At 43.1% G+C, this 22,829-nt stretch overlaps 1 protein-coding gene across 1 annotated transcript in view; it reads left to right on the forward strand.

Moving 5' to 3' along the window:
• The window catches only part of BACE2 (beta-secretase 2), a 213,070-nt gene that overhangs the window by 116,067 nt on the left and 74,174 nt on the right, over positions 1 to 22,829 (forward strand). The window contains exon 4 of the mRNA XM_069202588.1: positions 535 to 654. Within this exon, the coding sequence (XP_069058689.1) occupies positions 535 to 654 (120 nt within the window). The remainder of the gene's footprint in view (positions 1 to 534; positions 655 to 22,829) is intronic.

A 22,829-nucleotide genomic window follows, 5' to 3' on the forward strand; every position in this document is an offset into this window, starting at 1 on the left:
TTTCCACTGGTTAACAATCCTCGTTTGTACCTTGACTTCACTTTTTATAGCATTTTTAAGCTAGTTTCATGCTTTTCAAGTCCCTACATCCTGCTAGCTGGAGGACATTGGCGGAGGATGCAGCTTTGTCTCAGATACATTACTGCCAAACCAGACCTTACGTGAGACTGTGGAGAATTGTGAAAACATGAACAAATGCCATACGGCGGTTGCAGCTGTCAAAACTCCTGAATGCCATGCTTGAGGGAGCCTTGAACATTTACCCTGATTTTCAAGAAGCTGTTTTAGAACTTTGTGCTGGGCCTAAAATGGGAGAGCCTATACCTGCATAAATAGGTTCCAGAATCGACCCGTAGTACCACCTAAGGTTACTGCTGAATCACTGGTCTAACATGATTCCTGATGGAACAGTGAACTCTTGATCAATATCTTCTTCACAGCATGCATTGTATCCTACCTATTCAGTGAATGAGATATATTTAATTTAAAATGGTTCATTGATCCAAAGTTCAGCTGATGGATCTTCTTTTTTAGCCATCAAGTTCTGTGACCACGTTCTTTGACTCCCTCGTGAATCAGGAGCACATCCCAAACATCTTCTCACTCCAGATGTGTGGTGCTGGGCTCGCATCATCGGATCGTGGTGGCAGCCTTGTAAGTATAGGCTATTTTTGTCTGTGTAACAGTGCATAGAATGTATACATTTTAGAAACCAGAACAAACTTTACAAAGGTGGTTTAATCCTTCCCGAAAAAAAGGATAAGTACTAACTTTGAAATTATTTTTTGTGTGAATGCCAGTCACGTTGCCTTCGAGACATGGTGAGATGTGTGCGGAAGAGACTGTTCGTGAAGGACAAAACTGGGCAGTCATCAGCCTTCCCTTAAAAATTAATTTTATTGATACAGTGGAAGCTCAAGTGGGTCAATGCCAGCAAAGTGCTTCATTGTTACTCTAATTTGAATAGTCTAGCTGTAGTGTGACAGGAAAGCGAATTATACACTTGATTTCTCATGCACTTGAGGCTAGATTTATGTAGAGAGGCAGAGAATCATTCTTGGCATGGAGGCAAAGCACTGCTATGCGACCTGGTGATCCATATGAGGGCAGTGCTGGAGAGCTTATTACAGAGGGGTAGTTCCTGTGCTACCCTGTTCTCTGCATGACTTTGCTTCTGGGTGCTCATGAACCTTTCCTGCATACAGACATTAGTGGAGATTCACGGCCGCTCGTTGGTTGTGGGAGGTAGAATGCAATAGGGTGACCACCTGTCTAATTAGGAAAGGGTGAATGTACCCCAGACAGGGGACTCTGCAGATATGAATATTAAAGCCCATCTCCCAGAAAGCCACTGTTTTTCCACGACGGAATTTAGGAAATGCAAAGAGAAGCAGCAATTTAGTGAGTAGCAGCAGAGTCTCTTGGCAATGCTTGGCGCTAGTGTCAATCTTTACTGATGGGGAGCCTGTGCACATCCTCTTTGGAGGGTTCAGCATGGAGGGGAAGTGATGTACCTTCTGTGCATTCCGAATCCTGCCAACCGAGCTTTACGTACTAACTAATAGGGAATGTTTCCTATAGTACAAGATCATTGTAGTGCCCTACCGAGTACAAGATCATCGTAATGCCCTGCCTTAGTACATGTCATTGTAGTGCCTTGCCTTGTAATGCTCCCAGTGTTCAGTTTTCCATCAAACCTCATCAGCATGAAGGGCTTGTCATGGACCCATGGCATACATTTACCACCTGCTGAGTGATGAGCCCACAGTTGGCTGTTGACAAACTTCCAGATCTCTACAGAGGACACTGGGACTTCTGGATTGTCAAGCAAAAGCTGATTATCAATATGTAGTGTTGGGTGAGCATTATTTGTGCAGGGCCCACAAATGTACGCAAACTAACAATTCAGGTATTTTTTGCCAGTCTGTAATATCGAATAATTTCCTTAGCCGTAGAGTAGAGAGTGCATGAAGAGGGTAGTGGGTACCTGGGTATGATGGAAAACGTGGCCTGCATGGCTCAATGCCTCACTGACTCTGGGGTACTCTGTTCAAGCAATTGCGGCCTAGATCAGAGGAGCCAATGTGAAAGGTGAGACTGGATACATTGTAACACTTACTTCATGAACAAAAAATATCAAACACCCATCTAGAATTATTACTTGAACAAGGCATTGTTTCTTTAGTAGCACCTTGATATTCTAAACTAACAAGCATTGGTTAAGCTAATAGATGTGACGTTTTGTTAGGGGAAGGGTTTGTTAGCCTTTGGATGACTGCGTGAGCTGCCCTCAACAGTCCTAGAGCTTAAAATTGACCAATTAAGCCGAATCTGCACCCTCAAGAAAAGTGTTATAAGAAGGAGTTAGACAATGGCCTTTGTGGTGTAAGCGGTGAATTTGAAAGACCTATACAGCAAAGTTTTGCAAAGTAGATGCAAGTCCAAAAACATGTTATCTTTATGGAAAAGTAAAACAAAAAAAATCACCAAGGAGGTTAGTGGATGTGACGCAGGCTAACAAACACCTATTAATACAGTCATAAACCAACAATTACAGTGTTGTAGTATCAGCAAACTGAAAGCATCACATAGCGCACACTGACTCACAAGCTACATGCTATTCGCATCAGCAGTCAAAATTACTTTTTTTTTCCATTACCATAACTTAATGGAAACATAAATGGGACAATATAACCATCTACAAAACGCAAAGGCCTTGATGGACTGTCTGCCTTAGCAAAGGCAAATTATGAAAAATGCATGAAAGCCAAAAGTTGAAAGGGCCAAACCCAAGGGCCTCTCTTTCTTATTATACATGTTTGAATATTAAAAGATTCACGATAGCTCTATCCTTTTATAGATAGACTGGAAAATGCAAACAAAATTATTAGACTTATGTACCTTAACAACACTCTAGCCTAAATACAGATCTACTGTTCACCATCACTTAGATGTTCACAAACCACTTTTCAGAAAATATGCTCATTGCTTTCTCCTCTCAAAGGAAACAGGGGGCTAATGTTGCCTTCCAGACTTTCAGGACCATGGGCAACTCCTGAGCTGCCTAGAGCCTGAAAGTAAATTAACGTGGTAGCTTCCGGGGGGTCCTCTTGAATGGTTTAGGGCGGTGGTTCTTCACTTGTAATAGGGACCCCAGGGGATCCGTGACACCTATTCAGGGGGTCCATGACTGCTTAGAAAATGAAATAATATTAACAGATTAGTAATGTGTATATAAATTAAGAAGCAAAATGTAAAATTGAACAGTTTAAAACATTCTGTAAATGTGAAGGAATTGAAATTTGGAGGCTAAGTGAGTATGCTCAGATTGATTTGTTGGAGCAGTACAAGTGCATCAAACAAAATGCAGTATGGACAGTGGGTGGCTTCAATTGAATTTAGAAAAGCTCTAGTTCTCACATTAAAATTTATATTTATTTATATTTTTGAATTTAATAAAACATGTCGTCATTTGTATATTTCTTTGAATGCTTGTTTCTGGGTTTTTTTGTGTATTGCTCTGGGTCAGATTCTCTGGCCCCCATGAGCTGGGCCGTGATTTCAAGTAGTTAAGGCAATCGCAGTAGGACAGTCCTGTGAGGCTTAGCAGGCATCTGGCTTAGTCCTAGCCTTGAAGGGAGGGCAACTCAGGCTTTTATCAGTTGTCCATGGTAGTTGGGCTGCAGCCGCTGCTAACTTCCAGCCAATATGGACAAGTTCCAAGTTTACTGCTGGGCACAGTAGGCATGTCCTGGCCTCTAGCATGCACTGCAGGGTCTTGTGGATCCAGGTCACCATGCAAGGCAACATCAGCAGGCCTACTGTTGCTGGTGGGAAAATGTGTATCCCATTCAAAGCCTCATACTGGAAGAGGGGCAAGAAATGGGTCTGGCAACCATTCCTTATGTTTTTTTTAGGATTACTAGAAAGATCTTTGCAGTTTTCTAGCAACACTATATGGAATGTCTCTCTGGCCACAATCATAGTTTTTTTTTTCTCAGCTATTCTGGTGATTTAATTGGTGTGTCTGATGAGACTCATTTTCTTTGAAATTGGCAGTAGACCTCTCTCTCTCCACACCCCCAAAACGTTCAACTGGCTCCTTACAAGAGGCTAGGAGAGACTGTGGTGAGATCTGCTTTGTCTCCTGTGACACAAATTGTGTCCTTGGAGAGCGCTCGAGTCGCTATTCTTCTTGGATCAGTATACAAGTGCCAAAAAAGCAAAAGTGCAAGCGGCGTCTTGTGTAACAAAACATTGGAAGGATGGAACAGCTAAACTAATAGCTATGAATTTGTCTTTGAATATGTAAATATGAATTCTATGTTTTACGTATGTCCCTCCCACAAAGCTAAACTATGCAATGAGAATATGTCTGATCCCCGGGCTGCTTAACTTTGCAGAATGTGCTATTATCTATTGAGAGACTAACGTTTGGGTACAGCTTCTTTTTTTTATTTTTTTTTATTACTTCCCCAATGGCTTTTCAATTTGTGCTTCCCTTGTGCTGCCGTAAGGGATTCATTTGTATTTTGTCGACTTATCCTATGATGACCTTGCTTTATAAAACAGGCCTGAGAATCAGATCAACATTACCTACTGAGCGGATCATTAATTCTTTTGTATAAGCAAAGTTTATTTTCATTAACAAAGCCAAGACCGAAAACCTCATAGTGGGAGGATATAAATCCTCATCAATGCTATTAGGTTGACCCCCAGTCTAGGTGCACCAAGTACCATCACGTTGAAAGTGTCGCGAAGGTGGGAGTAGTATTTGTCTCTCTTTCAGTTCCTAGTCAAAAGCAGTGGTCAAGGCCATCATCTTACGGCTGTTCCTCCTCCGAAGAATCATTCCACTCCTCTGAACCGACCTATGAATGGATTGTTTCTGCCAGGTTCCCAAAGGAACTCCTTGTCACATTTCAAGGCCTCCAGAACCAAGTGTGCTAAATGTGTCTCAATGCGTGACTGCAACCACAGAAACCCAACTTTTAAAACTGTCTCCTAGTTCCGAGTAGATGGAAGAGTAAATAACTCAAGACGAAAAGGGCAAAGACCCAAGATACTTGAGGAACCAGCCCAACCTCTACATGCCCGAAAAAACTTGCATTCACTGACAGTCAATCTATTGTAACCAGCTTTCAAATGGAACACAAACATGGCAACATACCCTTGGAAATTCCATAAAAATACTGCTGAAGTTAATTGAGCCCATGATGAAGACTGAAACCAGACGACTTCTATGGGGACGCCTATTAAATAGTAAATTATTTTTTGTAGTCCCAGGAACAGTGTTTGGAAGACCTGGGATCATTCTTCCACCACATGCAACCTTATTACCGATAGTTTTGGCCTACTCCTATGCTGCATTTCATCTTCTCTATTCAATCTAGTGTTCTCAAGTTATGAAGTTGTTGCATTGCAATGGATGAGGGACGATTTTGCTTCTCAAACTTATATTAAATCATGATACATTAAATTATTTATCTGATAGATACATTGTGTATAGAAATAGTTTTTAACCTGCAATAGGCCTTTTTAAGTATTTTAGTCAGGGCTCAGCATCAAGCCATTCATATTGGTTTTGCCAATGCTGGTTTCTAACAACTCAAATTGGATGTATAATACGAAAGATGAAAATTGTGGAACTCAATCAGTGTTCATAAAATGAGTTCATATTTTCACCTAGTTCTGTACCTCTGCTTTTACTGTCCTTTCCACCCTTCTATATTAGCAATTGAGCGAGTCATTTTGCCCCAAAGTCAGTATTGTTTAAATGCAGTATTGTACTGAAGTTCTCTGTCTTTCCGGTACTACTCTCTGTTATAGCAATGCAAATGCAGAGGCTTGAATGTCAAAATACACTGGAATTGAGCCACACCAACTCAAAGATGTGGCACAGTGAAGTCTGAGCAAACCCTGCACTTCAGGCGCAATGCCAGTTAAGTACCATTGAAGAATCACATAACAGGGTTTGTGATTAAGTACAAAAGGGATGAGACTACAACTTGAAAGGGAAAAACCTGGAAGTGGATGTGCACAAATTCTTGAAATTTGAGTAAAAAAAAAAAAGACATCGAGTCTGTGCTGGCATGAGAGGGGACTGATGCTTCTGTTGATGGAGATGTCCTACAATAAGGCACATGACCTGCATCACTTGATGCCTGGGAATGAACAGGACAGGAAGCGTACCAGGGGATCTGGAGACCCTGAAGGGCAGTGTAGCGTTTATCTAGCATTTCTGCCTGCATTGTTGATATTTAGAGACCACCTTAATCTCATCCATGCATTAAATGTTATATGATTGGGTGCTGCTGCTTCTGAGAGGTTGTGCAGTGTGCTAAATCTTGCCTGGAACTTACCGAGGGTACTCGACGATTGAAAGAATAGAAATCACTACAGTGGAGGTATTGGTTTTGGGGGATTGGCAGGAGTAGACCTGAAATATGAGGATCACCTTGTGATGCAGTATAAGGCAGGAAATGTCTTTACAAACCGAGTGAAGTACCTTAACCTGACACTGGTAAAGAACCCCAATCTGGAAGAAGCAATATGGAAAAATGGAGTGATCCACACTCTACACAATTCATTCCTCTTAAGACACCGATTCAATTACCAGCTTTAAGGAAGCCGTAGAAGAGCTAAGAATAAAGTAAGTGGATTTTCAAGGATGTTATACAAAGCTCTCTGTGTGACATACAAAGAGCTCTAATTTAATTATCTGTTTTACTGGCAGCCAGTGCCTATGAAACTACAACACAAAAGGTGTTTAACCTCCTTTGGCAGGCTGTCTCTGGCTGTTCGAGCTAATTCTGTCTTCTCTGACTATTGTGCATTTGTATTTCCTATTTATTTTATTTATTGGTTTGATGTCATGCCACTTAGGCCATACAAACCAAACCTTTGATAACCTATCAGTAAAAAAGTACAATAAGCATAAATTTAATTTAACTGCCAATAAAACAAGTAATTATCTACAAATCTGTGCCTCAAACAATGGCGCTACAGACCAGTATTCTAATTCAAAAAAAAAACAAAAAAAAAAACAGAATAAACACATAAAACTTCAAACACTAGTAGTGAACCTACCCCCACCCTGGTATCAACCACATGGTTATAGGCCAGCCCTCCCAGGATATAGCAGCAAAAGACAATAATATGCACCAGTGACGGTGTTTCCAGGTTTCGAAAAGGACCTGGATCCCTAACCAACCCCTCCTTATTATTACCCCTCACCTAATAAAAGAGGGGACGTGACCCAGCCTAACCTTCAATGCCCACCGCCTAACAGATTAGCTCTTTATCTCTAAGGTAGGGCTGGATTAGTCCCCTGTAATCTGTCTCCCATAAAGGGTGCAAGTTTATTCTCTTGCAAAATCAGGAATGTCACTATTTCATGAGCACATTTTTATTAAGCCTTTTATTGCTTGTTCCTGATGGAGCTCATCTTGCCTTTTGCCTGTGCTCCCTTCTCCTACCTGGCGGCCAAGACTTGGAATTCCCTCCCCACCAACCTCAGGACCACCCAGGACCACCTCGCATTCCGGAGGCAACTCAAGACCTGGCTCTTCGAGCAGCAGTAACCCCTTCCCCCTAGCGCCTTGAGACCCTCATGGGTGAGTAGCGCGCTTTATAAATGTATTTTGATTTTGAAAGGTCAAAATCTAAGTTTTGGCCAAATTTACCTTTAAGGCATTTCCCTTGCAGTAATGTGAAAAAGCATCTAATTGCCTCTGCAAGCCAACCGGTGTTAGGTCTAATAACCCTGTCATCTGCATAAAACAACACAGAAACAGACTCTGTCCATAAATTGGGTGGGTGGGTGGGGGGGAGGGGTTGGCCTGGCATGGCTTGGCTTAGGGTTCCCATGACATCCACCATATAGAAAACAACAGTGGAGCAAAAATACACCCTTGCCTCAATACATTTGGGGTTACTGATCTTTTTGTACAACGCCGCATGACCCCCATCCCCCTCCCCCAGCTGCACTCTATAGTTCATGAGCCCTCATGAACTGTGTTTCAAAAGACCCCTTGGACACTTACATTTAGCCATCTTTTCCCATAATACATAAAGTGGCTGCTTTCTTTTAAAGGCATAATGTTCTGCCAAGAACCTTATAATCACACAACCATCTGTAGTAGAAAACCTTTTCCTAAAGCCCATTTGGATTGATGCAAGAATTCTAACTGAGCTGTAGCTGAACCAGGTTTCTTCAGAAATTAAGCTTGCTGTCATATGTTTAGCTAGCCCAAGAGAACCTTTAAAATCCTCCAAAAATTATTTATATTGCCTGTATGCAGGGAAAAGATTGCCCTTGTCCAAATGTTCTCTTTTTCCCTCCACTTGATTTGCTGCATATCTTTCCTAAAATCTTTCCTGTGCTCTCTAACCAGACTTTCCCTTTGGGCACCCCCTACTCTAAACACCTCTCGTATTTTCTTATTGAGCGTTGCTTTGGCCCGTGATTTTTCAAAACTCTGAGGGTCCTTGCCAGCCCAGCTTTTATTCAACCCTACGTCCGCGATATCCCATATAGAGGAAATTAGTTTTTCAAAATCCTTAACTGCATGGTGTAGGGGTGAGCTTGCTTGTTCCTTTAGCAACTCCTTCATGCTATTTATAATATAGTATTTTAGTTAGGCAGACAAGACTATTCTACAGTTATTCCTAGAGCACAGGTGCAAACTAATAGGCCACCGATGTCTTTGCATTACCGCTCTAGCCAATGGAGAGGATAATAGGTTTGTGGTCACTCCCTTCCTGTGCCCCAACCAATAGATCTATCCCCATCCTAGAATGGTCCGAGGAGATAACTGCATAAACAATCAGTGACGTTACCCTTCCATTATCAAACATGGATTGAGCTGGCTGATCCTCGAGGCACCTGCCATTAATTATTGTCCAGTTAAAACTATCAAGAAGAATCGCCAGTTGCCTACCTGCTCCCTCCTCTCTCTGCCTCCCTCAAACCTGACAGAGAATATTCAATTCACTTCCCTTAACTCTGCAATATCTCATCTGCCCTGAAGGGTTTTTTTACATTTATATCGCCCATCAAGAGAATAGGCACCAGGGTAAAACCAAATTAAATCTTATCTAGTAGAATTGCCAGCTCCTTAAATTGTTTCTCTTTACCGGTGGTTCGGGGGGAAGTGCCTGTTAATTAATATCAAATCAGGACCCCCTTTGTGATTATCCCTTGATGTCATGATTGAGGGTATCCCCAACAGCAAAAATACCAGAAAATGTGCACAATCCCTAAAAATAGCAGACACCACTATATCATACTCCACTGCTACCAAAACTGCAAGATTCCCCGCTGCTCACCCAAAATGCCCCTTCACTGCCTTTTGGCTAAAAACAACATATTCTGGTAACACCTAGTCCCCTGTTTTCCAGGTTTCTTGCAGGGGAGCAATGGCTACTTTATTATCCCTAATCGATGACTGGTGCATCTTCAAATTCCTTTTCATCTTAGATATGTTCCAGGACAGAAAATTAACCTCAAAGGCATCTGGCTTACTGGAAGATGGGTTTTGACGGCTCCCTTTTTTTAAATTAATTGCATCAGCAATCCAATTCCATTTTTTTTTTTTATATTCCAAGTCGGCTAAATGCGGTTGGAGCAAATTTGTCTGCCCTGGTCCGTCAACCTTGTACCCAAAGGACCCCGCAACCACAGGGGGAGGCACAGAATTAGATAAGGAAGAATACTGTTCTAGCCTGCCCCCTCAACTTGTTGCTGACAATGGATGCTTTAACGTAAGATCCTGCTGATATATCGGAGTACACCCACCTTTAAGAATACCTAAATGGGAAGCCCTATTCCTCAATGGGCTTGCCTTAGTCTTTCGGCAAGATCGCATGGTGATAGAGCGGAACGCGGTAACAAATTTACCTACGTCTAGACGCTCTTTAGGCCGATGAATCTTTTGACTTAGTGGGAACTCTCTGTACTCTTAATCGATTAATCTCATCAAAATCAATAATCAATAACGAACATAAGCAACACCTTGAACAACATAACACTTTACAATTAATCCAGAATACATTTCGGCGAACCCTGACCTTTCAGTCAGGAATAACCACACCAGTTTATTGCAAAGTTAGTGAATTTATTTCCCTAGATTAACAAAGCTAGCACGATATAAATGTGTCTCAACACCAAATGATAAACATAAATGAACATTAATAGCTGTCCATAACGTCGAAACAAGTGTAATCTATGTAGCATTTGAATCACAAGGCATTCGATAGTGGCAATGCAAAGCACTAATACGATAATCTGTAATGGGCTAATTGCGTACATTTAGTCAGCATAACAAGATCTCAAATTGCATCGTGCGACATATGGAATCCTCGTCTAACCTCAAATTAGCATCAGCATGTGGGACTTCATGCAAAAACAATTTGGCAACATCAATTTAGAAAACTCCTAGCTAGGGTCCTTATCAAAATCAGCAGTTGGTTACCTAAAAGAAACACAATGCAATTTTACAATTTCCTTTCATAATTACCAATTCCGATCAGCAATCAATGAATTCTTCGTCTCACAGGTATCGTTTCTTGATCAGCATAGGGCCGGGACAAAGGGGTAGGGGTGAACGGGGCAATTGCCTCACGGCGGCAAGATAAGATTACTACTTCATGCAAAGGGGCAAATCAAAGTTAAAGTCTCTAGGGCAAAAATCATTAAAGTCTCTTTCTCTCGACTAGAGAAAGCATCAAAGTCTCTCAAAATGGCGTCGCAGCAAAATGGGTCATAGTAGCTACGAAGTCAAAATGGCGGGATGTCCGAAGATAGAGAGCTTTCCTCTTGTGCACCTGGGTTTTATAGACAACAGTTCAAGTCCAGTAGGGTCTCCATTGGAGGGTTCATAGGTTAGCTTCAAATTGACCAATCAAAAACGACCGTTCTCAAGCTTTTACTTAAGCATACATTATCCTTGAAGATGGGTACGCAAGTTGCAACATTGTCTCTCGATTAGCTTACTCTCAGAACCTCCATTGTCCGCACCTGCAAGTCGACCTTGAATTAAAGAGAAAATATGCCGGCTGGCACTAACTTTAAGATAAGCATGTGAACAGTTTCTGTGGAGAAATACAGCTTCAAGCAGAAATACACGTTTAATAGCACAGTGGAAAAATACGAACATTTAAACCGTGAGACCAGGCAACTAGGCCAAAGCCTCCGCTAAAGTAATGCTAAGCTAAGGCATTTCAAATAAGCAAATCGTAGCACATGTTTATGATTATGTCGGATTAGTGCAATTCTAATACACCACGTTATATAAAGCACGCATATAAATGATGGCAAACTACTCTGAGGGCACATTTTGTCCCCGTACAATCTTCATTAATTCGGTTAATGTCACACACGATTATGTCAGCACTACGTTTATGCGTTAATAAATCAAAACCTTCATTTTCTGCTTCATCAATCCCTCCTCTGATGACTACTTGTCATCACACAAATTTAGCCCACAAATTTTATCCCATTAAAATTCTGTCAGCTCCCTTTTCCTTTTAGTTCCCCTAGTTTGCGCTTTGTATTCTTCTGCCATTCTTTTCATAATTTTCTCCTCTTTTCTCCTTTTAATTCTTTCCATAATCATTATTATTCCCCTTTTTATTCCCCAAATTCCAAATACACAAATTATTATTATTAATATTCCTTCTATTATTTTCAACAATATTCCATTCCATATTCCCCCAATCCAATGTCCCACTGAAGCAAGTCCCTTTCCAACCTTTTCCCACACTCCTGGTTCTTTCAGTTCTTTCAAATCTGCACTTTCTTTTGTTAGATTAGCAAGCATAGTTTTAATCTTCACACTATTATCAGGTATATAGGTGCAGCAGTGACGTGCACCAATCATTTTGCAAACGCCTCCATCCTTTGCTAAAAGAATGTCTAAAGCAAGCCTATTTTGAAGAGTCATAGCTCTTTCCGCTGCAAGTTCAGCATCCATCAGGATTATAGCACCTGAAAACTTTGTCAACATGTTATCCACTATAGTAGACAACTTTCGTATCTTGATGGAATTCAGCACAACTCCCAATGAAGGAATCATGGCTCCAAATAGATCACCTACCACAGCAGCTGCGGTCTCTCTTTTCTGGATACGATGGGATCCAGGTGTCTTTTCAATCATCGATAGGTCATCCAGTTGATAAACCTTTGGAAACACTATACCCAAATAACATCTTCCCCACCATCCCTTTGGAAGACGATAATAGGCATTATGCCCACAAATGTAATACACCCCTGGAATGACAGGGTCAAGTCCATCCATCATGAATGTCCATTTGGCCTTAAAGATAAACGTATGTTTGCATTCACTCGCTCCTACAAAAATATTATCATAGTAAGATTCACCTCAATATATACAAAACTTCCCTACATGCCAAGCATCTAAAGCAATTTTCCCTTGTGCCTTTATAGCAGCAAAGTCATAATTATCTACTGAAGTCCTCTTATGCAGTTCTTTTTCTAATTTCGCCTTCATTTGAGCCCTTCTATCATCTGTGCGATCTAAAAAGCTTATTTCTACAGCAGAGACGGAGCAAGTAAGGTTCTCCCTATGAGCATGAGCCGTTTCAAAAGGTTGCATTGGCTCGAAAAAGTCCCTCATAATTTTGTAATCCCAATATTTTGCAGTCTCGCTTAGCTGCGCTATTATAGGAACATAAGCAAAGGTAACATCATAATTTGAGAAAAAATACTGTATGTTAGATTGACCATAAAACCTAGACATTACTATACTACATGTAATCCCATATGTAAGAGGCATGTGGTGATAAGTCACCCCTTCCTTTACTGATGTCGGTATCTGGGTACACACATAACAATCTTTCGCATCCATAGTCTCAACATACTCTGTTAATAAGCGATAGAAAACGTTATACGAAAGCTCTTTCTTATCGTGCAAGAGTCTCTCATCTAATGCTAGTCTTTTCAATGGTGTTAGTTCAGTGACAGTAACAGGAACAATAGTGGAAGCAGCAATAGTTTCCCTCTCACCTTTCCCATGCATTCCAAACACAATTGCCATTATTATTAGTACACATGTTAGTACCAAGCCTATACACACGTATTTACAATATTTCTTTCTATTATTCTGCATAGCGTACCCAGGCATGATCTGTATAGAATCAGAAAGCTAGAAGCACTTATAAATGAAACTACTTAGCAATTCAGTTACAAAGCTTGAACGAGCACAATGTTCACACCGTCTTCTTCAAAAGGCCAGTCACTTATCGGTTAGCAGCATTTGTCTCAATTCGGTTTAGCAATGTCTCAGCTGGTTGTTTGTCTCACGTTAGATTGCAGCAAGCAATGCCATTTACTACCGTTTCAATCAACAGAGTCTATGAAACTTTTCTTTTCTATTGGTATCTCTTCTTCTTCTTCGTTCTCGATGCTTAGAGATGCAAACTCATCAGTCCAATCATCGTTTACTGCATATGCCCATTCAGGACCGGAATACCTCCTGTTTGGTATCCTTTTCCTTTTCAATTTTGCTTCTCTTTTCGATTCTGCTTCGCTGGCACTCTCCTCCTTCGCCAAGTCTTTTTCTTCACTTGACGATTGTTCCACGACAGCCACTTCCTTTCTTTTCTCTTTCACTTTCGGCCTTCCTCCTTCGTTCAAACCTTCTTTACCCTTTTCTTTTATCGGTGAGATACTTAGTCTTCTTTTTGCACCGTGTCCGTTTGATGGACCTGCACCCTTTTCTGTAGAGGTTTGAACTCATTTGTTCTGCTCCTCTTTGTCCCCACCTTCAGGGGAATCAGTCACGTTTTCCTTTTCTTTTTCTGTATCGTCTGTTTCTGAAAAAAAAACCTTCTGCTCAGGCTCTCCTGCCTTCTCACTCTCTTCGAGCCCTTCGTCACCGTTACTTTCTTCAGGCTCTGTATCACTTTCAGCTGCTTCAGGTTCCTTGTCACCTTCAGCTGCTTCAGGCTTTTTGCTACCCTCAGCTGCTTCAGGCTCTTTGTCACATGCAGCTTCGTCGTCGCTGTCTGAACTTTCTCCTTGGCCTTCCCCAAGTGAGTCGGACTCTTCGTTCTCCAATAATATCTCCTTTTCTCCTGCTGTTGCTTGTTCGCTTTCAGTTCGCTTTTGTTCTGTCCCAGCACTCAACACCGTTTTATCAGGCACTGGTAGTTTCAGCGCTTCAACTTCCTCATCTGTGGGACACAGCACCTTCTTTGTATGACTGGCGTGAATCCAGTTGGGAACCCCCGCACACTTCACAGCGGTAGTTGTCGTCAGGATCACTTGGAAAGGGCCTTTCCAACGGGGTTCCAGACATGACTTCCTCACGTGCTTCTTTATCACGACCCAGTCACCTGCTTTCAGTGCGTGTCCTGGACCTTGGATCGGTGGCAAGGTGGTCGCCTCCACCTGGTGAGAGAAAGAGCGAACCACGTCAGCCAGACCTTTGCAGTAGTCTAACACCATATCATCTGTAATATTCAAAAGCATGTTTGCGGGAACTGCAGGAAGTCTCATAGCCCTGCCCATGAGAATTTCGTGCGGAGACAATCCAGTTTTTCTATCCGGAGTGTTTCTCATTGACATTAGCACTAAGGGCAATGCGTCAGGCCATTTCAAATTTGTTGATGCACATATTTTTGCCATTCTCGACTTCAGCGTACCATTCATCTGCTCCACCAGTCCTGATGCTTCAGGGCGATAGCTACAGTGCAGCTTTTGCTCAATGTTCAGTGCTTCGCAAAGTAACTTCATCACCTCGTTATTGAAGTGACTTCCCCTATCTGATTCTAAAGAGATCGGGAATCCGAAACGTGGTATTAACTCCCTCAATAATAGCTTGGCAACTGTAAGACTGTCATTTCTACGTGTGGGGTATGCCTCAATCCAATGACTAAAAATGCACACAATCACCAACACATATCTTAAACCTCCATGCACAGGCATCTCAATGAAGTCCATCTGCATACGACTAAAAGGACCGCTTGCTCTACCAATGTGGCTCGCGTTCACAACTGTTCCCTTTCCTGGGTTCATCTGTTGGCAAGTGACACATCGATGGCAAACTGCTTCTGCAGCTTGACGAAATCTGGGGTTAAACCAATCAGTTTTGAACAATCTTATCATGGCATCTCTCCCTAGGTGAGCTTGCCCATGATAGAACCGCGCAAGCTGTGATAAGAGACTATTTGGCAGAACAAGTTTTCCCTCATGTGAAACCCATAGCTCGTCTTGTCTCTTTATACATTGTGATTTAGTCCAGGAATCTCTTTCATCCTCCCTGACATTACTTTGTAGTGCTTTTAGTTCTTCTATTGTATCTACAACCTTCAAGGCAAATGCTTCAGCTGGTTCGAGTTCTGGTTCACTTATTGTATTCCAATCATCCCTTAGCAGTATACAGTTCAAAGCGCAAAATCTTGCGACTTGATCTGCATAGGCATTTCCCAGAGACACATAGTCCTGTCCTTTCGTGTGAGCACTGCACTTTACCACTGCAACTTCAGCTGGCACTTGAATGGCATGTAACAACTCCCTTATTCTCTCCCCATTTTTCACTGGGGATCCTGAAGAAGTCAGGAAACCTCTCTGTGACCACAGTTGTCCAAAGTCATGCACAATCCCAAACCCGTATTGGCTATCAGTGTAAATGGTGACTTTCATCAATGCAGGCAATTGACATGCTCTAGTAAGGGCTACAAGTTCTGCTACTTGTGCAGAATAGACTCCTTGGAGCCATCCCGCTTCCAAGACCCCTGTCACAGTACATACAGCATATCCTGCTTTCAAAATTCCCACCCCATCTCTTAGACATGAACCATCAACAAAAAGAATTTGGTCATTTTCATCAAGTTTTGTATCCTTGATATCCGGTCGGGGTTTTGTGCAAAATTCAGTCACCTGAAGGCAGTCATGCTCGACGTCTTCAGCGTTCTCAATTTCAGCATGTTCTCCAGGAAGCAAGGTAGCTGGATTCAACGTAGTGCACCTTTTCAGCTGCACATTCGGTGAGCCCAGAATAGTCGTTTCATACCTTGTGAGTCTTGCTCCAGTCATGTGCTGCGTTCGGGAGCGGGTCAAAAGTATCTCAACTGAGTGAGGGACCATGACTGTTACTGGGTGTCCCATCACTATTCCTTCACTCTGAGTGAGGCTGATACCAACTGCTGCTACGGCGCGCAAACACCCTGGGAGTGCTGCTGCAACCGGATCCAGAGTAGCTGAAAAATACGCTACTGGTCTGTTTACGCCACCATGGGCTTGGGTCAAGACAGACAAAGAGCATGCATCACGTTCATGGCAAAACAATGTGAAAGGCTTCGTGTAATCAGGCATACCTAAAGCTGGAGCCCTGCACATGCACTCCTTTAATTCAACAAAAGCATCCATCTCATCCCCTTTCAGTTCGATCTGATCCAAGGCATCCTTCTGGGTCAATTTCAGTAGAGGCTTTGCTAGAGACGAGAAGTTGGGAATCCACTGGCGACAGTATCCCACCATTCCCAAAAACTTCCTCACCTCCTTCCTTGTCTTTGGTGGACTCATTTGAAGTACACTGGTAATTCTTTCCTTCATTATTTTCCGTGACCCTTTCTCTATCTGGTGACCCAAGTATTTCACTTTCTTCTGACAGAACTGCAGTTTGGAAGGAGACACCTTGTGTCCATTCCCTCCCAAATGGTTCAACAGAGCAATGGTATCGGCTGTGCAGCCACCTTCTGTCTTTGATGCAACCAGTAAGTCGTCAATGTACTGTACTAAGGTTGACTCGAATGGCAACTCTAACTCTTCCAAGTCTTTCTTTAGAACCTGATTGAATATCGACGGTGACTCAGAGAACCCTTGAGGAATTCGACACCAACTGTATACTCTGTCTAGGAATTTGAAACAAAAAAGGAATTGGCTGTCCTCATGAAGAGGCACAGAAAAGAATGCTTGTGACAAATCGATGACTGAGAACCACTCAGCTTCGCAAGGGATCTGAAACATTATCACAGCCGGATTCGGTACGACAGGGCAGCACTTGATTATGATGTCATTTATTTTTCTCAAATCCTGTACAAGTCGGACTTTCCCACTTGGCTTCATTAGTCCCATTATCGGTGAATTACATGGGCTGCTTAATACTTCTTTCAGTACGCCCTGCTTCACGAATTCGTCAATAAGTTGGGCAACTTTCATGAGGGTATCTTGTGGCATGTGGTATTGTGGGGTCTGGGGAAAGATCGCATTGGGCTTTACCATCACTTTTACTGGTTCTACTCCTTTCATCAATCCCACCTCTTTCCCTGTCATGTCCCACACTTCCTTTCTGACTGTTTCCCGTAATTCTGCTGGGATATCTTCTTCAGTTATCATTGGTAAAAGACAAATCAGAGGATACTCTTCGTCAACTGTTTCTATCTCATCCCCCTCTACACTGTCCTCGTCTTCCCCATCATTGCTCGTCTCTATTGTTATTCCTTCGTTTGAACACATGATCGAGCAACCCAATTTACACAATAGGTCTCTTCCTAACAGTGCTATTGGGCTTGAGTCACACACCACAAATTGATGTACCCCTTGATAGTTACCAATGTTGACTGGTATCGGATCTGTTATTGGGTTCGTCAGATGCCTGTTTGCTACTCCCACCACTTGAACTGTCCTCCCTGAGAGTGGCAAATTTGGTACTTCACTGCTCTTAACAGTTGAACGTGTGGCTCCCGTGTCAACCAGGAATGAGACGCGATGACCCATTACTCTTCCTTCTACGTACGGACCCCTTTGATCAACTTCTAGAGATGCCGCAAGCACACAATCTCCTTCCTCTTCAGAGCTTTCACTCTCCCATACATTGTTTATTCCACTCTCACTGTGTAATGGGAACTGTTGTACTGTGCCGTTTGTGCTCATTACCTGACCCGTTACCTGTGGAGGAACCATCATTTGCTGCTGACTCATTGGTGCCAAAGGTATTTGCATTTGCTGATTAGGTACCATAGGTAACTGCTGTTGCATCGGCTGCATTTGCGTCATCTGCACACGGGGCATCTGCATCTGCTGCGGCTGCATAGGTTGTAATCCCTGCAATTGGTTTATGGTCTGCAAATTTGGGTTTAGACCTCTCATTTTCGGTCCTCTCATTGTCTGAAATGCATTGACATCATTGTTTTGCTGACCAACACCTACACCTGCACCTGCGCCTTCCTGCACCACCATCGGGCACTCGCGTTTCCAATGACCTACGTTTCCGCACGCGTGACACGGCATCACCTTCTTCATTGCCTGCACACCCGTCACAACAGTGTTCAAATCCGGACCATTATTCACAAAACCTCCTCTACCTCTGCCTCTGCCCTGTGGCTGAAACGCCATGTTTCCTTGCAACTGCGGCTGCTGTTGCTGAAACACCATGTTTCCCTGCAACTGCGGCTGCTGTTGCGGTACCTGCTGTTGGAACCCTTGCATCCCTGGCAACCCTTGCAAGCCTGTCTGAGCCGCCTTAAGCTGCATCATCATCACCTTCTCTTTCAGCCTTTTCTGTTTCACCTCAATTTCGTCGCTACAGTATTTCGCTTAAGTCAAGACTTCATCAATCGGTTTCGACTGCCAGCAGATCAAATGCGATTTTATCATCTGACTTATCTCTGGTCTCAGCCCTTCCACAAATCTGAACACAAAATGAAGCATATCCTTCGGCTCTATTGCTTCCGTGCCACTGTAATTCTTGAACGCCTTCAACAACCTCTCATAGTAACTATGAATCGACTCTTTAGCCTCTTGGGCAGTTCGATCAATTTTCTGCCAATCCACATTTTTCGCGGCAACCTTCGTCTTCAAATGCTCAATCACCTTATAGTACAGACACATCACCATAGGTGATGGTGCGCCCGTCTCTCTGTCTCTCCCTGGTTCACTTGTCGGCCAACCTACAGCTCTTTTGCAATCCTCCCACAAATCTGCCGGAACCACAATCTCGAATAGAGTGTTCAGGTCTTCCCAGAGACATTTGGCAAGCTTCACAAACCTATCAGTCTGTTGATACCATTCGATCGGCTTCTCCCTCAGTTTGGGAAAATCATTCGTAAAAGACTGAATATCACTCCTGTGCCATGGTACATGTACTAATTTTCCCCCTGCTGTCTCCCTCATTGGTAACATAGTTACTGTATCACTACTCTGCGGTCCTTTCTCATTGTGCTCTGTGGCACTGTCCCTCCTCTTATCCTTCCTCTTTACCCATCTGCTTTCCCACTTGTCTAAGCACCTCCACACTTGGGCACTTTGCAACAATTCTCTAAGGTGTGCCTTCATGCCTGCTGATCTCATGTGTTCAAAATCTGTGGTCCCAAAATCCAACCTATAGCTCCTGCTCAAGTGTTTCGTCTTGCCTATGTCAATCCCGTTCCTGTCTGCTACTTCCTGCAAACTTTTATGTACCTTGTTTACCTCTTTCGTGATCTTTGGACATAGATACCTCAATTCCTCTTCCGTGTAGGATTCTAACCTGTTCACACCCATATTCCCTTCCACCAATTCTTGTGCTTCCATGTTCAGCCTCATCCTGCTCAAGTAATCGTCTCCTTTCCCACTGTCTGAACTTTGTGTGGAATTTAGACTGTTGAACCACTGTGTCAGCTGTTGCGCATTTACCCCCATCAGTGTGGCATTCACATCGACTGCCATCGATGGTTGCGGCAACTTTTCAGTGTTCGATGTTAATGGTATTATCAGTGGGGGGCTCGACCTCACCAGTGTTGATTGAGCGCATACGGGACTAAACTCCATCAAGGACCCAGACCCAGTTGGCTGAGCCACTATCGGGGTTATCCCTGGAGTGTTTTCTATGCACCTTCTTTCTGTCCCATTCTGCAGCATTTGTCCCTGACTGCTCATACCTAAGTTAGGCTGACTATACAAAGGTACCACTGGACCTACAGTAATGGGCAGTGATATTGCATCGGGATTCTGTCCATTTCCCATATTCTGAGGCATGTTCATCCCCATATTATGGGTCATCATTGCCGGCATGCCCATCTGACTCCTCGTCATTTGAGCATGAGCATTTCCTCCCTGCATCTGCTTTTGAGGCATCATAAACTGAGTTGATTCAGCTTGTGCCATTGTTGGGTTGTAACCATTCTGTACGCCCCTTACGGTTGGATCTAGAATCATTCCTCCACTATTATCACTGCTGTAGTACCCTGACATCTGCGGCTGATAATGTTCTGCTGGTTTCAACACGGGCACATCTGGATACATTCTCCTAACCTGCGGTATCTGCGGGGTGAGCAGTAAACTCGGATCCTTAGATCCCGATGGTGCTTCTGGATTCTGCGTTTCACTGTTCTGTACCGATGCTGGAGGGGCATAACTGGTACTTGGACCTTGTCCATTCTCTGCATAAGGTGGTGGACGGTCGTTCAGCAATTGCATTATCAACTCCTCATCCTCTAACTCCTCTTCTCTTCTCAACTTTTCCTCGTTCTCTCTATCCTTGGAACATTTCCTGTCTGTCTTACAGGTAGCTTTCTTACCTGTCTCCTCTTCATCTTTAGTAATTGCGGGGAACAATTTTATTCCCTGCAATACATCTGACCTCCACACCTTCTGCGCATTATCCCACCTAGCATCCGCTAGTGTCTTTTCTACCTTCCTCATCCTTGTTTCAAACTTATTTTTCTGTTGCTGTCTAGCCATGAGTTCCCAAATTGCTAGAGCCTCAAACTGTGCTGGCCTTGGAGGCACCTTCATGTCATACATCGCGAATCTCAAGTTCTCTAGGACCCTTATATTGAATGTCCCATGTATCGGGAATGCTACGCTCCCATGTTTCTCTGTCCACTTGTGCCATTGTTTTAGCCAAAGGCACGGAGCTACCCCTTTTTCCTCCATTACTATGTAAGCTGGTGTGCCTTCGGGCGGCGTCTCCTCTCCTACGCTCGCTTTAATGTAAGACTCCCCCTTCATCGCACTCCTGAATGCTTTAAGGAATTTCATTTTCTCGTCTTTTAATTCACAAAGTTTATAATCAATAGGTCACTTTTATTCCACAAAATTTGTAATCAATAGGTGACTTTAATTCCCGGAATACTCTTCACCTGCCTTTCCCCTCCCAATCGAGTGCCACGGACTGCGTCCACTCCGTGCGCGACCCTTCTCTCCAACCAACCTATCCCAGCGCGGCTCTTAGTGACGTCACACTCACACACTGCGGCTGACAAAGCCTCGCGGCTAATCCTCCTTCACTCAGGTCCTCCCGTAACAACTTTTTGCATGTATCGCGAGCTACCAAAAACCAAAACAGATCTGTCGGTTTACTACAGGAAGGGTAACATAATCGCTTCAGGACCTTAGGGACTTTTCACTAACCTCGGCCACTATTCGATCTCTTTCACCAGCTTCGGCCGCTATTCCGTCTTTCTCAGTCCCCACATTCGCAAGCAAATCTGACCCGCAGACCTACTCTCAACTTGTCAATGATCTGTTCTAGTGCACTTAGAATCTTGTCAAAGCCCGAAGTCGAAGTTTCTTTCACTCCCTAACACACGTACCCACTCGTTGACCGCGCCCGATCAACCTACTAAACCGTCCAGACCACAACATGGATCAACATACTCCGGAGTCTCTTGACCTCGCAGGGCCCGTCTCAACAACAACAACCACGTGGACCTTTTTATGCACAAAGCGCCACACGCACATGAAGTTCGACGACTTCCCTACTCTCACACTCGGAGCCGCACCTCCGTTATTTCTATGAAGTTCGACGACTTCACTACTTCTACACTCGGAGTCGCACCTCCGCTATCCTCAAAAAGAAAATCCTCGCAACCTTTTCACACACCCTGCGGCAATAAGCTGTGCAAGCGCAAAACCCTAACTTCACTCATACCATCACTAGTACCGCCAACGCTGATTCCACACCTCCGTTCTCTCCATTCGCAAGCTCCGAGATCCCGGGAAAGTCGCGGTGGACCTAGCCCATCATCATCTTGTCAATTATTTTCATCCAAGAAAAATCTAATTCAACTTCTCGAATGAGGCCTCAAAATGCGTAACCGTTAGTTCGACACCATGTACTCTAATGGTACAGGGTCCCAAAAGACGAAACCGTCCTCTGCTACCATCTACTGATCGAGCGGAACGCGGTAACAAATTTACCTACGTCTAGACGCTCTTTAGGCCAATGAATCTTTTGACTTAGTGGGAACTCTCTGTACTCTTAATCGATTAATCTCATCAAAATCAATAATGAACATAAGCAACACCTTGAACAACATAACACTTTACAATTAATCCAGAATACATTTCGGCGAACCCTGACCTTTCAGTCAGGAATAACCACACCAGTTTATTGCAAAGTTAGTGAATTTATTTCCCTAGATTAACAAAGCTAGCACGATATAAATGTGTCTCAACACCAAATGATAAACATAAATGAACATTAATAGCTGTCCATAACGTCGAAACAAGTGTAATCTATGTAGCATTTGAATCACAAGGCATTCGATAGTGGCAATGCAAAGCACTAATACGATAATCTGTAATGGGCTAATTGCGTACATTTAGTCAGCATAACAAGATCTCAAATTGCATCGTGCGACATATGGAATCCTCGTCTAACCTCAAATTAGCATCAGCATGTGGGACTTCATGCAAAAACAATTTGGCAACATCAATTTAGAAAACTCCTAGCTAGGGTCCTTATCAAAATCAGCAGTTGGTTACCTAAAAGAAACACAATGCAATTTTACAATTTCCTTTCATAATTACCAATTCTGATCAGCAATCAATGAATTCTTCGTCTCACAGGTATCGTTTCTTGATCAGCATAGGGCCGGGA

This window comes from Pleurodeles waltl, chromosome 8 (assembly GCF_031143425.1).
Source record: "Pleurodeles waltl isolate 20211129_DDA chromosome 8, aPleWal1.hap1.20221129, whole genome shotgun sequence".
Lineage (NCBI taxonomy): Eukaryota > Metazoa > Chordata > Amphibia > Caudata > Salamandridae > Pleurodeles > Pleurodeles waltl.